This window comes from Dendrobates tinctorius, unplaced genomic scaffold (genome assembly GCF_039654945.1).
Source record: "Dendrobates tinctorius isolate UK_male_01 unplaced genomic scaffold, ASM3965494v1 ptg000083l, whole genome shotgun sequence".
Classification (NCBI taxonomy): domain Eukaryota; kingdom Metazoa; phylum Chordata; class Amphibia; order Anura; family Dendrobatidae; genus Dendrobates; species Dendrobates tinctorius.
In genome coordinates this window covers 31,997,525-32,014,902 of record NW_027361751.1, presented here as the reverse complement: position 1 = coordinate 32,014,902, position 17,378 = coordinate 31,997,525, and the positions used below count along the sequence as shown (strand labels likewise).

Sequence of the window (17,378 nt, the reverse complement as noted above, 5' to 3'; positions counted from 1 at the left end):
AGGATCTGCACTGCGCCGCTTGTCACTTCTGAACAGAAACCACAGGTGGCGTCACGAACACTTATTACAAAAACTCTATTTTTCATCTCTTGTAAATATACCCCTTTTACTGGATGCCCAGGGCCATGGACCAGGTCACCGCCGCTGTGACACTGTTCCTTTAAGAAGCGGCCCGGTACTGAGTATCCCACGGCCCGGGCGGGCACTCCATGAACACAGCCTTAAAATATTTTGCCGTCCTTGCCCATGTATCCTTTTTTGTATGTGTCAATCTCACCATTGTATGCATTGGTAAGGTGTAATAGATTGTGCCATTTGGAATTTCCATGTACTATTGTTTTACACCCACAAATATATCTGTCATTACACAAGATTCCAGGCAGATTTAGACATTTTTTTATTTTGGCACAATTCATACAAAATTGAATATTTGGTGCTGGCTTGCAGCATTGGATGCATTTATTACAGCCTTTGTCATGTCTCAGAAATGGGACAATCTTTCATGGTCATCCATTCAAGGCAGATGCCTCAGACATTCGCATCGCTTTGGTTTGTGGTTCATAGGGATTTATCAAAGTAAAAAAATACTTCTCATATCTATCCGTGTGTACAAAAGGTCAAGTATTCAGTTTCATGGGCAACTAATAGATAAATATATGTACATTTGTCGTTTTGTCATCAGCATACAATCCTAAATAAATTACAGTAAAAATACAGGTCTGACGACTTCTTGAAAAAAAATAAGTGCAAAAATTTTGTTTTTATTGGTAGCCAGTGTATGCTTGATTGTCAAGTAATTCACAGTACTATGGCCCGGTACAGCCGGGGAGCTTCTTGTGTGGTCAATGGTGCTTGTCTTTTGCATATCCATTTTGATGGGCTTTCCCATTCTGATGGGCTTTCCCATTTTGATGGGTTTTCCCATTCTGATGGGCTTTTGGAAGCCTTTGCCCCTTAATGTATGCATAAAACCAAAAATTGAGGAACAGGACCAAGAAGATGACTCCATACAGCCAGATGATGTATAGGAAGACCGGGAACTGATACGGACAATCTTTCATGAAGAAGAACTGCGAAATATGGAAGGTGACCATGAGAAACTGTGTCTTAGGGGAGAAAAAAAAAAAAGGAGGAAAAAGTTAATACCATGTATCAGCATCATTGTATCAGATTTAAAAGGGAACTGGTCACTTGAAATAAACACCATTAACCTGCAAATACAGGGTTAATCTGCAGGCTAGTAGCGTTCTGAACCTGCCCATTGCCCGCACTTAGAGCCCTGCTACCGGGAGGAAATTAACTTGATGCTCCTCTTGGCAGCGTTCCAGATTCAGGATAGGAGCGTATCGGTGCGCCTTCAGTCACCGGTCTGTGTATACACAGCGGCAGCTGTAATCACGCCCCCCCGGCACTGACTGACAGCCGGCCCTAATGCTGAGCTGCTGTCAGTCAGTGCCGGGAGTTCGGGTACAACCACCGCTCTCTATATATGGAGCAGTGACTGAAGCCTCACCGGCACCACTGAAACCCGAATGTTGCAGACTTTTCCTCCTGGCACTGGGGCTCTCAATGTGGGTGCCAGACACATATTGCTTGTAGAAAAAGTTGCAACATTTTGCACCTTTTCCACCTCCCTCAACACTTCTAAAAAGTGGTAGGGTTTAGTATAAGGAAGGACAGGGTCATAGCTGTTGTCGATTTTGGTTTGAGAGCACAAAAAGCTCAAGATACACCAAATCTATTGAGACGTGTGCCTCAATGGATTTGGTGCATCTTCCTCAAGTGTCCACCTGATTAATACCAGTGTATGAATGCTGGTCTGTTTTAGACATTCCTTGAAATAGTCTGTTGCCCATAGCAACCAATCACAATTACCTTTAAAAACATGAAACCTGATTGGTTGCTATAGGCAACAAAGAACTTTGAGGCCCAGTCACATGGAATCCACGGTCAAAATATATTCCGCCAAAAATAACTACATATCAGAATTGAACATTTGCCCTGAAAATGAATGTTAAAAAGTACCAGTAAGAAGAAATCAAAGGCACAAATTTTCATAGATAACTGGTCACATGCTGTACATCATTCCCATGACTGCTGCAGCCAATCACTGGTCCCAAGTGTTACATGTATTGTGGTCACATGAAATATGTACAGCACTTGACCTGCTGCGGGATGGGCAGGAGTGGCCGAAGCGGTGGCACAGGGATGATATGGGATGTGAAAGGAGAGTTATGTTTAATACCACATTGCCTGTTGATAAGGAAAGTTTATAAAATCATAGTTAGGTTTCTTCAAAGTGAGCAGATACTCCTCCCTAAGCTGCAGCAAACTAATCTCATTCTGTCGGCCATGTCTTTGTCCTGATGAGGGGCACAAACCCTGAAACAGTTGCCTACACATGGATCTTGCTGGTATGAGATATTTTGCATATATTTTTCCCAATGGAGCAAAGTCTTGAAATGTAGTTTCCATACTTGGGTCCCTTCAATAAGAGGGTTTGCCCTCAAACTCCTATAAACTCTAGTAAAATTAAGTGTTTTTCATTATTCTAATCACTCAAAGAAAGTATTTACATTACCCCACAAGGACAATTGTCAGCCGACTAAAGTAGTAGCAGCGAACAACCACCAGCATTGAAATGCTAAGCACGCTCACCAAATGCCTTTCATCTATCACAATATGTCATCAAACTGGGTGAAGGGTGAAACGTACCAGTTGTATAGAGGTCATGTACTTCTTCCACCACAGGAACTTCTGATAGGCAGGTCCCAATGCAGAGAGGCCATAGTAGCTGTACATGATCACATGCACCACACAGTTCACCAGCGCATGGAATGTGCCCAAACCACCTAAACGGGAGCAGACATGGAACGAAATTACATGCGGGGACTAGAAGGCTATAAAAAGTCATCCTACCTAGTGTGCGAAATAGCAGATCATCATCAGCGAAGTAATTGTCAACATTTGGAGACATGGTTTACAGGTGTAAAAGAAATTAGAAGTAGAATTCACTCTTGTTTTTGGCCATTTTGCCTTCTTTTCTTACATCAGTTTTCGAATTTCTTTAAAAAATAAATTAAAAAAAGTTCCTTTTGAACAAATGTTCAAACTACTTCAAATCACATTAATGTTATGTCTTCTGCTGATTTTTTACACCAATGGCAATTTAAAGGTTTCTGCTAGATTTGTTTTTGTCCTTCCTTTATACTAAAAACTTCATTAAAAAGGGGTATTCCCATTTCCAAGATCCTATCCCAATATGTAGCAGGTGTAATAATAATAATCATAGCAAAAAAAATCAACTCTGGAGGGTCAGTTGCACCCACATCTTCAATTATAAATGTAGTACAGTTCTTCTGATTAGGCATAATATAGCAGGTGTATACTAACTTTGCAGTAGCTTAGGTATCCAGGTTTACGACCACACATAGCGAAAGTGGTCGGTCGTAACCATGGATACCTAAGGTACTGCAATTCCCTGCAAATGGGAGAAACACATAGCTAATCAGAAGAACCATACTACCTTTCTAATTTGAGTTATTTGTGATTATTATTACTACTACTATTACACCTGCTACATATTGGGACAGGATGCTAGAGATGAGAATAACCCTTTAAGTATCAATATCATTAATGTGAACGAAAATCACCACTACATTCTGTTGTACAAGATTTGCAATGCCATGTGTGGTCCAGTGCCGATTAGATGATCACTGTTATGGCCTGTCACACCAATCACAGTAACTATGCAAGAATGACAAAAGTTTTGTTTCTTCCCGGCTCATCAAAACCAGGAGCTGAAAGACTGACACCTGTTCTGGGTTTTGATGTCACTACTGGTTTTGGCATAGTAATACTGATGAAAAGTCACTGATGTGTGAATGCGCCCCAAGACCACATTCAGACGTTGGATGGATCAGTACGTGACAATCGATGTCCAGAATGTTGGATGATTAGACATAATTGATAGCACATACGGAGATTATAGATCATGTAGGATGATTTGATCGTCCTGCAATCCTTGGACTTTACTTGAAAACTGCGGTGCCAGGAATATTGGGGAAACAGCAAAAATGGAATTTTTCACTGATCACAGAGGTCTCCATTCCCATACATACGAGTATCGTACAAGAAAATCAGGACTGGTAGACTCCAGCTGTGACCTTAATGTTACATCATTGAATACATTTTAATTATCTGGAAACATCTTGTAAATGACATTAGAAAAAAGGATCTGAGAATTTCCATAAACTGAACCAAACCTGCCCATGAGCGGTGTATGGTAAAATGGATCAAACGTGTAAAAGGAAAAGCAAGTCGGCACTGCCAATACTACTGCCGATGTGAGACTCATGTCCATACTGCTCGTGGAGGTTGAACCCCGAGATCTCGGGTGCTAGTGCAGAAAACACAATGTATGGATCCAATAAGAGGAAAGAATAGCATAGCACTCACAGATCCAGGTGAAAAAGTCCACTTTATTTAGCAATCAACATTAAAACGTCATGGCCAGGAGGTTGGAGGGAGGAGCGAGCAATGTCTGACCATGGCCGTTTCATGCTTACTACGGTAGCACTGTCGAAGTGCTTGTAAGCACGAAACGGCCATCGTCAGACATTGCTCACTCCTCCCTCCAACCTCCTGGCCATGACGTTTTAACGTTGATTGCTAAATAAAGTGGACTTTTTCACCAGGATCGGTGAGTTCAATGCTATTGTGGCGCCCCTGAGGCTCAGTTGCCACAGAGGTACTGCACCTCCTCCTGAGGTGTGGTGCCTCACCATCCAGGTAAGTTGGAGGCTCCTGACAACGCTCCAACATCTGCATCCCACACAACACAGTAGTTCAGCAAAGCCACATTGCGGCTCCCTGCTTGGAGTGTAGCAGAGCACCTTTGGTGGCTCCCTGCTTGGAACACGAAACGTGCTGGGAGGCGGGTGGAGTTAGAATACATAAAAGAGCGAGAAGGGTTAGGGTCAGTCAGTCAGTGTGAATCGGAGAGTCACTCAGAGAGGAGTGAGGAAAGAAGGTCCCTGGGAGAGGGATGGAGGAAGGAGGTGCTGCAGCAGACCTCAGTGACCTGGGTCTGCTGGCACGGGAAAGGAAAGAAGGAGAAAGACATTGAACTGAAACCTAATCTTCCATGAGAAGGAGAGATTAGTATGGAACGAAGGAGTAAAAGGAAACAGAGGACGTGGGTTAGAGGAGAACCCTGCCTAGAAGTTCTAAGCGCAAGGCCGGGGCCCGGTCCCCGAGGTTGTATGGATGCTAATGGTCCTGCAGCAGACACCGGTGGAGTAGTGGGCTGTAAATGCACTACTCCCATCTAAGACTTGGGGGCACAACAGCAACATGGATAGTGAGCCGGGACTCAGGAGTAAGGAGACCCCGAAGCAGGCTACAGCTGTCTGCCGTACAAGTAGAGTTCTTGGGAACATCTGTCAGGAGGCACTCCAGTGTAACTCAGTACTGGGAGTACTTCACACTTAAAGGCGCTATAAGAGGAAACGTTCAGAAAGGTACATGTTGGCGGAGTGTTGTAAGGGAGCATTCCATCTGGCCTGGAGGTTGATTGAGTCTCTGACCCGGAGGACACAGTACGGAGGCAGGCACCTGTGTGTACTACAGACTGTGAGTAAAGCTTTGGAACCAACAAGCCCTGGTGTCCTCCATTGATTCTTGCGCCAACACATCCAGCACTGCTACACCTGGGTACCAGCTACTACACCGCTTGTGCCTCTCCTCTACCCCTACATCTACACTGCCCTGGGGCTACAGCTTCACCTGTGGGGAGCTTCACCATCTTGGCTGCAACACACCACCAGCCCCAGAGGATCTGCACGCAGCATCGGCTTAACATCTCACTTGCCGAACACCACAGGTGGCGTCACGAACTATTCCATTAACTACATTCCACTATTCAATCTTCCCCTGTTAATTGGGCGCCCAGGGCCACGGACCGGGTCACCGCTGCTGTGACACATCCCGCAGACACCGGCCCGGTACCGAGTACTCCACAGCCCTGGGAGGGCGACCCACTATTCTTTCCTCTTATTGGTAAACTGGATCAACTCACCAGCCGCGAACTTCACACCAAACCACCAAGTCCACGGCATGATGGAGTGGTGAAACACATGGAGGAAAGTGATTTGACTGTTCTTCTTACGTAAAACAAAAAAGATCTGGAAAAGAAATATTTTATTGTTTGCATTAATAAATACATTATACATTAATATAGTGGTATTTCGGCTCCATGCGTGAAGGTTATATTTTTATTATTTCAATATTTAAATAAATGATTACTTTTTTGCACCAATTTCTCCCAGATTTCAAGATTTCTGATTGGAAATTATTACCATCCAGTGGATACATGGTCCCATCTTGTGACGGATACGGAGGTATCTAGATCATCAGGCACAGAGAGTAGGAGATGTGGGTGTGCTGTGCTGCTGGTCTGTATAAAATAAGAAATATCCAGAGAACCCGGGGTATGATGAAATGGTAGCAGTTTTATCATCGCGTTTCGAGGTATCTATAACTTCATCAGGAGAAAGCACACTGGTTTAGTGTGCCATCTCCTGATGAAGTAGTTAGAGATACTTCGAAACGCGTTAAGAATAAAACTGCTACCATTTCATTATATCCCGGATATCTTTTCTTCCATACTGCCAGCAGCTTAGCACACCTGCATCTCCTACGACTCACCACTGCTCATACACATATATTAGGAATACTTTTTTCTGCAGCTTCTTTCCTGGCAAGAGATCAGGTTTTGCTGCATAAAAAAAAAAAAAAAACTGCAGAAAAAAGGCCTAGTGTGAACTTACCCTTAGGCCAGGTTCACAAAGCATTAACCAGCCCTATCAACGCATAGCGTTGACGGGCTGCATTAACACTATAAAATAACTCGATATGCATTATGCTATACTGCTAGCGCTGATGAATCATCAGCGCTAGCTGTGACAGAGCCTCAGACGCTGCAGGCCGCGTCCGAGGCGCCGTCAGTGCTTAACGGCACATCGCGAACATGTGCTGCTTTATGGCATCAGTCGCGATGCGCTAGTTAATGGGAGGCTATGGCAGCGTTACGGACTGCGTTCTCTTGACATTTTCTAAATAAACATATATTGCCAATATTTGTCAAACTTTGTTATCTAGTTTACTAAAATATAACTAAATTTGGGTATCTGAGAAAAATAACTAAAAATACAAGCCGATGAGCAGTCTTATCTGAATATACTCACAGTGTCAAGCAACTCTATAAACTTTGAGAAGTAGAACAGCCAGCATGTCCAGGCCATCTGCAGAAGAAGAAATCGGAAGACTGGTTAGAATTTAGAACTTCTCCTTTAAATGAACCATTTGCCCTTGGTTACATGTAATGCTGCAGGCAACATTGTTCTTTCCACAGCGAAGAAGGTGTAAGAAGCCCGTGATACAAAGAGCTAATTTAATGACATGGGCGGAGAGGAGACAATGGACAGCAATGGGCAATCAGAAGCGGCTCCATACACTAATCATACAATGTCTTATCCAGCCTACCGACATGGTCGGATCCAAAATCTATGCTGCTGAATACGACTTGCAGAAATCCATACCACTGCAGCAGAAATAACCCCGTTCATGTGGAAGGAACGATCTTCAGTTGCAAATATTTCCTCAAAAAAGCTGCCAACATTGCCATATTCAGACCGTTGATGGCCACAAACTGCAGGCATAACCGGGTCTGTGTGCAGCTCAATGCCCCATCGATACTAAAACCATGTCTTACGCAGACTAGCGGCGGCTGTGTTTAATTTTTTTTTTTTTTTTTTTTTTAAATGGATAAAAAGTCCCCTTCATCTTCTTAAGCATACAGTGAAGGAAATAATTATTTGATCCCTTGCTGATTTGGTAAAGTTGCCCACTGACAAACATGAACAGTGTATAAATTTAAGGGTAAGTTAATTTTAACATTGAGAGATAGAATATCAAAAATAAATTCCAGAAAATCACATTGTATAAATTATATAAAAACTTATTTGCATTTTGCAGTGAGAAATAAGTATTTGATCCCCTACCAACCACTAAGAGTTCTGGCTCCTACAGACCTTTCCATCACTGTATGGAATTAGTTTAAGTAAATAAGACAATTTTTTAATGTTTAAAGGGAACTTGTTAACCCCCCTGGGCGTTGTTAAGCAAAAGAGCCACCTTCAGCAGCACTAAAGGCAACGTCACTAGCGAGATCACTGATTTTGTGACGCCACAGCGATCTCGCCAGCGAGATCGCTGTGTGTGACGGGTATCAGCGACCGGCCCCCCGCCGGGTATCGCTGATCGTGCAACATCGTCCTGGACCATTTTTTCATCGTTGCTCTCCCACTGGCCAGCACGCATCGCTGCTTGTGGCAGCGGGAGCCAATGATCAGCGAGATCCCAGCGCTGTAAGCAGGAGCTGGTATCTATGGTAAATATCGGGTTACTAAGCGGCGCGCGTCACTTAGTTACCCGATGTGTACCTTAGAAACCTGCATGCTCGCAGCTCCCGGCGCGAGCATGCAGGTTTCTAAGGTATACATCGTGTAACTAAGTGACGCGCGCCGCTTAGTAACCCGATATTTACCATAGATACCAGCGTCCTTGCTGGTGCTGATCGCTGGTGAAGCTGCCTGTTTGGCAGCTCACCGGTGATCTTGACAAGGTCGTATCGTTGTTGGGATCGCTGGTGCATCTTTAAGTGTAAGGGTACCCTAAGGCTGCATTCTGTGAAGGTGGCTCTTGTTTCTGACCCCTAGTAACGCCAAAATATTGACTTTTATAAATAGGTCCTCATACCTGTATTGCGTCTCATAGGTATGTTGTGTCCCCCTGTATCAGCCGCCTCCAAGCCGTCCATCATGCCCCTGTTGTGTCTGGGCGCCGCCTCCCAGCCATCCATCATGCCCCTGTCTTGGGTCTGGGCGCCGCCTCCTATCCGTCCATCATGCCCCTGTGCGCCGCCGCCTCCTCCTGTGTTGTATGCCGGCGCCTGCACTGTGACAACAGTTCTCAGGCATGCGCAGTGCGCGCTGCCCGGGGACTGACATCAGGCTATCAAGTCCCCCGATTCCCTGCCCCGCAGTGTGAATACTTTATAACACACTGCGGGTCAGGATCAGGGGACTCCAAATCATGCAGGCTTGATAGTCTGATGTCAGTTACAGGTCAGCGCAAGACAGGGGTATGATGGACGGCTGGGAGGCGGCTGATACAGTGGGACACAACATACCTATGGGACGCAATACAGGTATGGGGGACCTGGTTACAAAAGTCTGTACTTCAGCGTTACTAGGGGTCAGAAACATGAGAGCCACCTTCACAGAGTGCAGCCTTAGTGCACTGGGGGGGGGGGGGGGGGTTACAGGTTCCCTTTAAAGGGCCACTTTTAGAAACTTTTGAAGTAGAACTGTACTTAAGTAATGAGGCAAAGGTCTCATTCACATGTTCAGTATTTTTCACTCACTACTGGTTTTGGCTTACAAATATGGATTTAAAATACAGAAATGGCGACATGTTTCTTTTATACTTTTCCTCTGATTGTTCCAGTCCTGGTTTTCGCTTACAATTACCGATATAAAATACTGATGTAAAATACTGAACGTGTGAACGAGGCCTAATGCTGGGGTCACACGTGTGTATAAGACATACTTAAAAATACTGTACTGGTGTCATCAGTGTTTTTCATGGATTGATAAAGAAAGAAATTAATTAAAAAGCTTCTCATGTACTTTGCAATGTTAAACACTGATCACACACTGACTGTACATGGATGACATCCATGTGCTTTTCACGGACCCATAGACTTTTTTTGGTCCTGGTCATCCGTGCTACTGGAAAAAAAAATGGTCATGGACCATGTGTCTGTGCAAAACACACGGAGACATGTAAAAACCACGTACATGTGCAACATAGGTTATAATGGGTACGTGTGGCATCCAGGTACATGTGGCATACTGGAAAACTGGAAACACGGAGGTGTGAAGGAGGCCTAAAAATATCCTTGACCTTCTAGAAACAAAGCAGTTTGGGGCTATATGCATACAAAGTCTTTTTGCTCATTTTTCGGATCAGTTTTTGAAGAGTCGAGTTTTGGAGAGTTTCCACTCAGTTTTCGAGGAGCTTTTTGGAGCAGAAACTCTTTGTGCACAAAGCCTTACGGAATCCTGAGGGGAAACATAACAGACACAGAATCATCACTGGCACACTTCAGACGGGCCTGCACATGTGCCTTGTTGAGCAGGGGGATCTTGCCCGCACTGCAGGATTTCAAACCTTTACGGCGTAATGTGTTGCCAATGGTTTTCTTGGTGACTGTGGTCCCAGCTGCCTCGAGATCATTAACAAGTTCCCCCCCCATGTAGTTTTAGGCTGATCTAAACGTTTTTGGTCCAGCATAGGACCTTCATCAGAAAAATCTCGTTTACTGAAATAAATAAATCCTTGCAATGGTAGCCAAAAGAAAGACAAAGTAGAGAGTCTGGATGGCCAGTGGAAATGTTAAATGGCTGGCGTCTGGAAAGCGTATGTGGACTGAGCCGTCCAAAATTAGAACAGGCAGCTGTACAGCGTCTTCTACACAGGGCAGCCAGACCACAGACCAGGGCTTCACCAGCGCTATTCAATTCTAGAGGTTGTATACCCACTGCTATTGGCGCTGTCTTCACTCCTTATTTTAGTGACCCTAGAGGTCCCTTTTCTGAAGCCCTGTGCTGTACAGCTGCCTGTTCTAATTTTGGACGGCTCAGTCCACATACGCTTTCCAGACGCCAGCCATTTAACATTTCCACTGGCCATCCAGACTCTCTACTTTGTCTTTCTTTTGGCTACCATTGTAAGGATTTATTTATTTCAGTAAACAAGATTTTTCTGATGAAGGTCCTATGCTGGACCGAAAACGTTTAAACCTTTCTGTCTGGATGCACAAAATAAAAGTGTCTGAATATTTCACATATTGAGTGCCAAGATTTTTGTCATTTTTGATTGATGGGTTGGATACCCGACTTGAGCACCAACAACCAAACTATTCCTGAGTGCCGTGCTCTCTTTTTAGGCTGATCTGTCACCTTCCTCATGATCAAGGATAGCCAACAAGGTGAGATTTTGCACGGTGCCCCAGATCGATGTCAATTGACAGTCATTTTGTATTTCTTCCATTTTCTTACTATTGCACCAACAGTTGTCTCCTTCTCACCCAGCGTCTTACTGTTTTTTTTAGCCCATTACAGCTTTTTGCAGGTCTATGATCTTGTCCCTGTGAAAAATGAGGATGAATGAACTCATGGAGATCAACATCCAACACTGCGGAGACACCATCACATGATTCTCAACGCAGTGATTCTAGAGCAATGCCCCCATCCCTTATGGGAAATATGTAAAAACATACAAAACACAAGCCGCGGAGACACCATCACGTTTCTCAACGCAAGCAATGACTAGCCAGGTCTTTCCCCAGGAAGGAATAACCACGGGAAGGGCAGTCTCCAATGAAGGAAACCACCTATGCAAAAACATGGTATCCATCCACAGACAGCTGTATCGGGGTATTGCCCCTCGTCAGTGTGGAGTAGGAAACTGGCCAGTAGGACCTGTCAGAAGCCATACACATGAATACCTAATCAGAGCACCACATGAAGACCCCCCACAGGCCACCCCAGGGCACAGGCATATCATTAACTCAAAACTGAAAAGATTAAACAACCACAAGACGGATTTCATCACCAGGTATCATTGTAATCAGTATGACGGCGCCAACCTGACACTGTATGTAGATCACTGTGCACAATCCTGCTGACAGGTTCCCTTTAAAATCAGCCATTCTGGAAAATATTTAAAAAAGCAAGTATAACCTAGATGCAGCACTCCATCTCATAGACTGAGGCATTGTGGGTGTCATGTGTTGTGGTACAGGCTATTTACACAGCTCAACTGTACAAACTTTGCATAAATCATTATACAAGCAAATAAACTCTGTAATATATCTCAGAGAAAACAGCTTCTTTCTTAATTATGAGCCATTTCTACGCCTTCCTCTGCCTACCAAACTCATCATCCACTCTCAAAAAACAGCTCAACTCCATCTTTCACAAAGCAAACTGGATTGCCAGCGTGTTGAGATGTCAGGTTACACCTTCTATTATACTCTAGGGAGAGGAAAGGAGTAATGAGTGCGGAGCACTCAGTACAGAGAGACCAGGCACATCGTTCTTTTAGCAAATTTCACTTTAGTGCTGGAGTCACAGCAACATTGCTCAGCAGTTCTGTATGATGTCTTCAATGTTTGCTGCTGCTTCTGTCTGGGTGATATACAGGGAAAAAAACAGGAGGAATCCATCTGTGTGTATCATCTATGGAAGGCTTCAGAGTCTACTCAGTAGTTTAGAGAGAATTGAAAATTGGAGGCAGAGGCTGCAGAGGGGAAACTAGTGAAAAATGTAGGATACACATCAGAAATTGTTTTATTCCTCATAAATACCCACATGAAAGCCAATTTTGAAACAAGTATGCTTTAAATGGTACCAAGTCACAAACGTTTGACATGGCATAGTAAAATACAAAAGTTTTGAGGGGTGCGGTGGTTTAGCAATCATTAAAGCAAAAGGAGCAGAAGTGCTTGGTGGAGCTCTGGATCATTTTTTTCTGCTAGTCTTTCTATGGAAAGTGAGTTTTGCAAATTAAGAGAAAGTCTAAAAGAAAAAAATTGTTGCTTATTCTGCCTACAGGACCAAACTATACACTCAGACAAGGGTGGAAATAGAAATCTTTGTTCAAAAAAAAGGTTACAGTGGGTATAATCTTTTCTATGTTAGTCATTGCTACAATAAAAATATGGAGAGATGTGATAATCTTCAGATCATGTATATTATCAGGGATATTATATTTGCTTAACTCTAATCGGGGCTTTTCCTAACAATGATTGACTGCCGTCCTATCTGCATCACAGCAAAACATCGGAATTACTGTACAGCGCTGTTATCATAAATGAAAATTACTCACCCTTAATGCCTGCGGTGACCTAGAGTAGTCCACAAGGTCACACTGAAAGGAGTAACCTGTAGCCCAGCCTGACATGAGGAACTAAACAAAAGAACAAACAGCAGAGTTATACCAAGAATATTCATTGGGCACATGACATTCTATGTATAAAGGGTTATTCTCTGAATGAAAACTAACCTCCTATCCACAGGACAGGTGATAGGTGTCTGATCATTAGAGATCCACTTCGGAGATCCCCGCCGATCACAAGAACAGGGGGAAGGGATCTCATGTTATCAGTTTGAATAGACAGTTGAGCGATATGTATGCTGCCACTCCCTCGTTCTTGTGATGAGTGAGGGTCTCTGTTGGGGCCTAAAGTGATCAGATAATTATCACTGATCCTATAGATAGGCCACAGTTTTGATTGTGGGAATACTCCTTCAAAAGGTTGTCTTATGACGTAAATCCCTTTTCATCGCTTCTATTTCAGTATCGAGAAAGGACAGTGGGCATCACATCCTTGCATCATGTATATATTTCTGATTATTGCTCTAGCTAACATAGCCTTGTCTAGCATATAACATATAATCATAGGCCCTACAAGGCTACGTTAGCCAGAGCAATGACCAGAAAAATGTGGCCGATCCTTTCATGGAGGGCTTCTAATGAGGTATGTGTGCGCCCCCAGGGGTATGGTCGCCACACTGGCTTTGCCTTCCTCTAGGGGAGGGTAATGCCAGGCTTGGAAGCAGTGATGGGTCTCTTCTGCAGTTAACCTAATGCATGCAACACAGTTCCACTCCGGGCCAGCTGGGGGAACTCTGAACCAGGATTCTGGAGAGGAGTGTCCTCTGAGGGCCAGGAGGAATAAGGGTCAGATAGTCTGCGGAGGGTGAAGTGTGCAGACGGGAGGTGCGAAGCTGAGAGGTTGAGCTGCAGAAGGCAAGCTCCCTCAGCTTGAGAGCGCACAGAACTGGAGCCTGGTCTCCATGGTGGTACGGATACTGACGATCCTACCACAGATACCAGAGGAGTAGGAGGCTGTAAATGCCCTGCTCCCAGCAAAGACTTGGGACAACAGCAATTGACTAGTGAGCCAGGACTCCGGAGAGGAGTCCCCGAGAGAGGCTACAGCTGTCTGTCATACAAGTTCTAGGAACATCTGAAGAGAGGCATTTCAGAGTAACTAAGTACTGGAGTGCTTCACACTACAAAGCGCTAGGAAGGAGACTGCACAGCCCTTCTGCTGAGAGAGAATCCTGATCTGCTTCCAGGCTAACCTGCTCCAATACCATCTGTAATCAGGACTCTGGACTGCATATACTCAGTAAAGGTACAGAAACTACAACCGCTGTGTCTTGTCTGTTCCCTACGCTTTCGGCACTGCTACATCCCCGTGCCAGCTACATCTACACTGTCCTGGGCCTACAGCTCCACCTGTGGGGAGCTTTACCATCTAAGCTGCACATACCATCAGTCCCAGCGGCTCTGTATGCAGCGTTGGCTTAACACCATATTTGCCAAACACCACGGGTGGCGTCACGAACTGTCCTACCATTAACTACATCTCCCCATTGCTTGGGCACCCAGGGTCACGGACCAGGTCACCGCTGCTGTGACATCCCCCTGACACCGGCCCGGTACCGAGTACCCCACAGCCCTGGGAGGGCGACCCAATTAATACACAAGTCATCAGACATTTATGACATATCCAGGGTAAATGCTGGTAATGCTTCAGTTAGAAACACGGTCATGACCTAGAAGCCACGTTTCAAACAACATTTTCCAATCTGCGGGGGTGATGCAGTGTCTGACAGGGAGGTCTGGTTGAAACCATAGGATGCGCAGGCCATGGACCTCTGCTCGCCATGGACCTCGAGAGTGAGATGCATCTAATAGATGGTGAAAATAAACACAAATCCCAAAACAAGCAGACATTGGGCTTCCAACATAATTATGTCTAAAGGGTATATGCTGACCTAGAAATATTAGATTATAAGTTTACAGGCAGATGTAATGGTGTCCATTTTATAGGATTTAAAGAACAGTATAAATAATGGGAAACGGACTATAGACCTAAAATAATATCTACAGTGTCATATGTAAAGTAAAATGCTTTTGCAGAATAGATTTATCATGTGTCACTGTTTAATCTTACATGAAATGTTAAATATATTGACAGGTATTTTGCTTTAGGTGAGAAAGCTGAAAGCAAAGATCCTAAGCATAAGAATAGTGTGTGCGCTCCTTCCATTATTGCCAACTAAAATACAACAAAATATAAATTAAAATGAAATAGTGATCGATGTAACATAGGAAATAGAGGAAAGGAAATGGTATGAAGCGAGATGTACAATTGGGCGATGTACTATGTGCTGGCAGGTCGGTTTACAATCAGCGTTGGCTTGAGCTGCAGATTTAAAAGGGAAGAATAGATCCCTAAACACAAGTACCTATGACTGAATCCTATCGGAGCCCGTTATAAGACAATAGGGTTAGGAACGGAGATCATGACACGCATGCACAGAACCTCTAGCATTGAGCTACTAATCAGATCATTTACCAACAGACAATGATTAAATTCATTTACTGAGCACTTACTTCACAGCACATGTATACAGAGAACAAGACCATAAATAAGTTATATGCTGCCATTAGGCCCTTTAGGTCAAATGGTTTTCTATTCTCCATCAGCCTGGGCCCCCATGATGTGACAAAATATATGTATGCCCCAACGATGAGCGTTTGGGTAATCGGAGAGGACATAAGGGGCCAATCCTCCACTCGTGGATCTAACAAGACAAAAAGGACAAAGATAGAAATATGTTGTTAATTTTAGCATTAGAAAAAAGCTCATTGTTTTTACACTTAAAATAGATGTAGCAGACGTGTTTAGGAGATTTATTTTTGCATATTGCAAGAGCGGTCTGATTTACAGTAAACATCATAGTTTTCAGGTCGAAAATTCGGCCCTGAATAATTCCATAATAATACATAAATCACTGAAGAGCCATTTTATTTTGCAACTAAGTTCAAAATCATCTGGGAGCGAGTCTTTAGCAGACAGGAGAGCAGGAGCAGAGACAAACTACATACAAAACATAACAGAGAGGCAGCCAAGCCATTGGAAAATGGCAAGTGCAATGCTTGCTGGGAAGCAAGGGCAAAGGAAGTTCCAGCAGCTATAGTGCTGGCAGAAATACTGATGAAGAACTACCCACTCAACAAGCGTAGATGGCTAGTTCCTGAATCTTTGTGCATCAAAAGTAGTTTAACTTGTGAGGGCAGTAAGATCAAGTTTTTGTACAGGTTGTGCGTGAAAGGAAAGATACGGCTGAAACAGGTAAAATCTGGCTACCGGCAGACATCACTACAGAAGCTTAAGTGCATAAAAAAATGGAAAGGATTTTTTCCATAGCCAGTTGGCATTCTCCCACAGCCTCAGAGGATGAAGATGAAGCTCTCCAGGGCCCCATGTTATAAATTGGTGGTAGTCCGAAGGGTCAGACTCCTGGCAATCGGGAAGTTTTACTTCCAAACTTGGCACAAAATCTTAAAAAAAAAAAAAAAAAAAAAAAAAAAAAAAAGAGGTTTTCCACTTCTAACAAGGTGGACCCTAAATGCTTACAAGCATGTAAAAGAAAGACTGAAGGTACTAATCCTATCTCTGTGGCTGCTCCTGTCTGCTTTTCGGCTGAAGTGGTGATAGCATGTTGACAACACACATCACTTCAAGATCTCAATGACTGGCTGCAGTGGTGATTGGCGTGGTCAACGTGATATCACCACTGCAGCCAAACACAGAGACAGGAACAGCAGCAGAGAGCGGGCACTGGAGCGGGAGAGCGCGAGCACGATCTGGCTTTGTAGAATCATAGAATCGTAGAGTTGGAAGGGACCTCCTGGGCCATCTGGTCCAACCCCCTGCTCAAAGCAGGATTCGCTAAATCATCCCAGTCAGATGTCTGTCCAGCCTCTGTTTGAAGACGTCCATTGAAGGAGAACTCACCACTTCTCGTGGCAGTGTGTTCCACTCATTGATCACTCTGTCAAAAAGTTTTTTCTAATATCTAATCTGTGTCTCCCCCCATTCATTTTCATCCCATTGCTTCTAGTCTTTCCTTGTGCAAATGAGAATAAAGTTGATCCTTCTACAATGTGACAGCCCTTTAGATATTTGTAGACAGCTATTAAGTCTCCTCTCAGTCTTCTCTTTTGCAAACTAAACATTCCCAAATCCTGCAACCTTTCCTCATAAGACAGGGTTTGCAGACCGGTCACCATTCTGGTCGCTCTTTTCTGAACTTGCTCCAGTTTGTTGATGTCTTTTTTAAAATGTGGTGCCCAAAACTGGACACAATATTCCAGATGAGGTCTGA

The 17,378-nt window shown here is 44.0% G+C and overlaps 1 protein-coding gene across 3 annotated transcripts in view; it reads right to left on the bottom strand.

Annotated features, from left to right (window-relative positions):
- Window positions 1-373: 373 nt before the first annotated feature.
- Window positions 374-17,378, bottom strand: part of ELOVL7 (ELOVL fatty acid elongase 7) — a 60,200-nt gene continuing 43,195 nt past the window's right edge. For all 3 annotated transcript variants that reach the window (XM_073584281.1, XM_073584279.1, XM_073584280.1), the window contains exons 3-8: window positions 15,601-15,791; window positions 13,018-13,098; window positions 7,248-7,304; window positions 6,080-6,185; window positions 2,716-2,852; window positions 374-1,106 (exon numbers count right to left, since the gene is read on the bottom strand). In XM_073584281.1, the coding sequence (XP_073440382.1) occupies window positions 843-1,106; window positions 2,716-2,852; window positions 6,080-6,185; window positions 7,248-7,304; window positions 13,018-13,098; window positions 15,601-15,791 (836 nt within the window). In that variant the 3' untranslated portion in view covers window positions 374-842. The remainder of the gene's footprint in view (window positions 1,107-2,715; window positions 2,853-6,079; window positions 6,186-7,247; window positions 7,305-13,017; window positions 13,099-15,600; window positions 15,792-17,378) is intronic.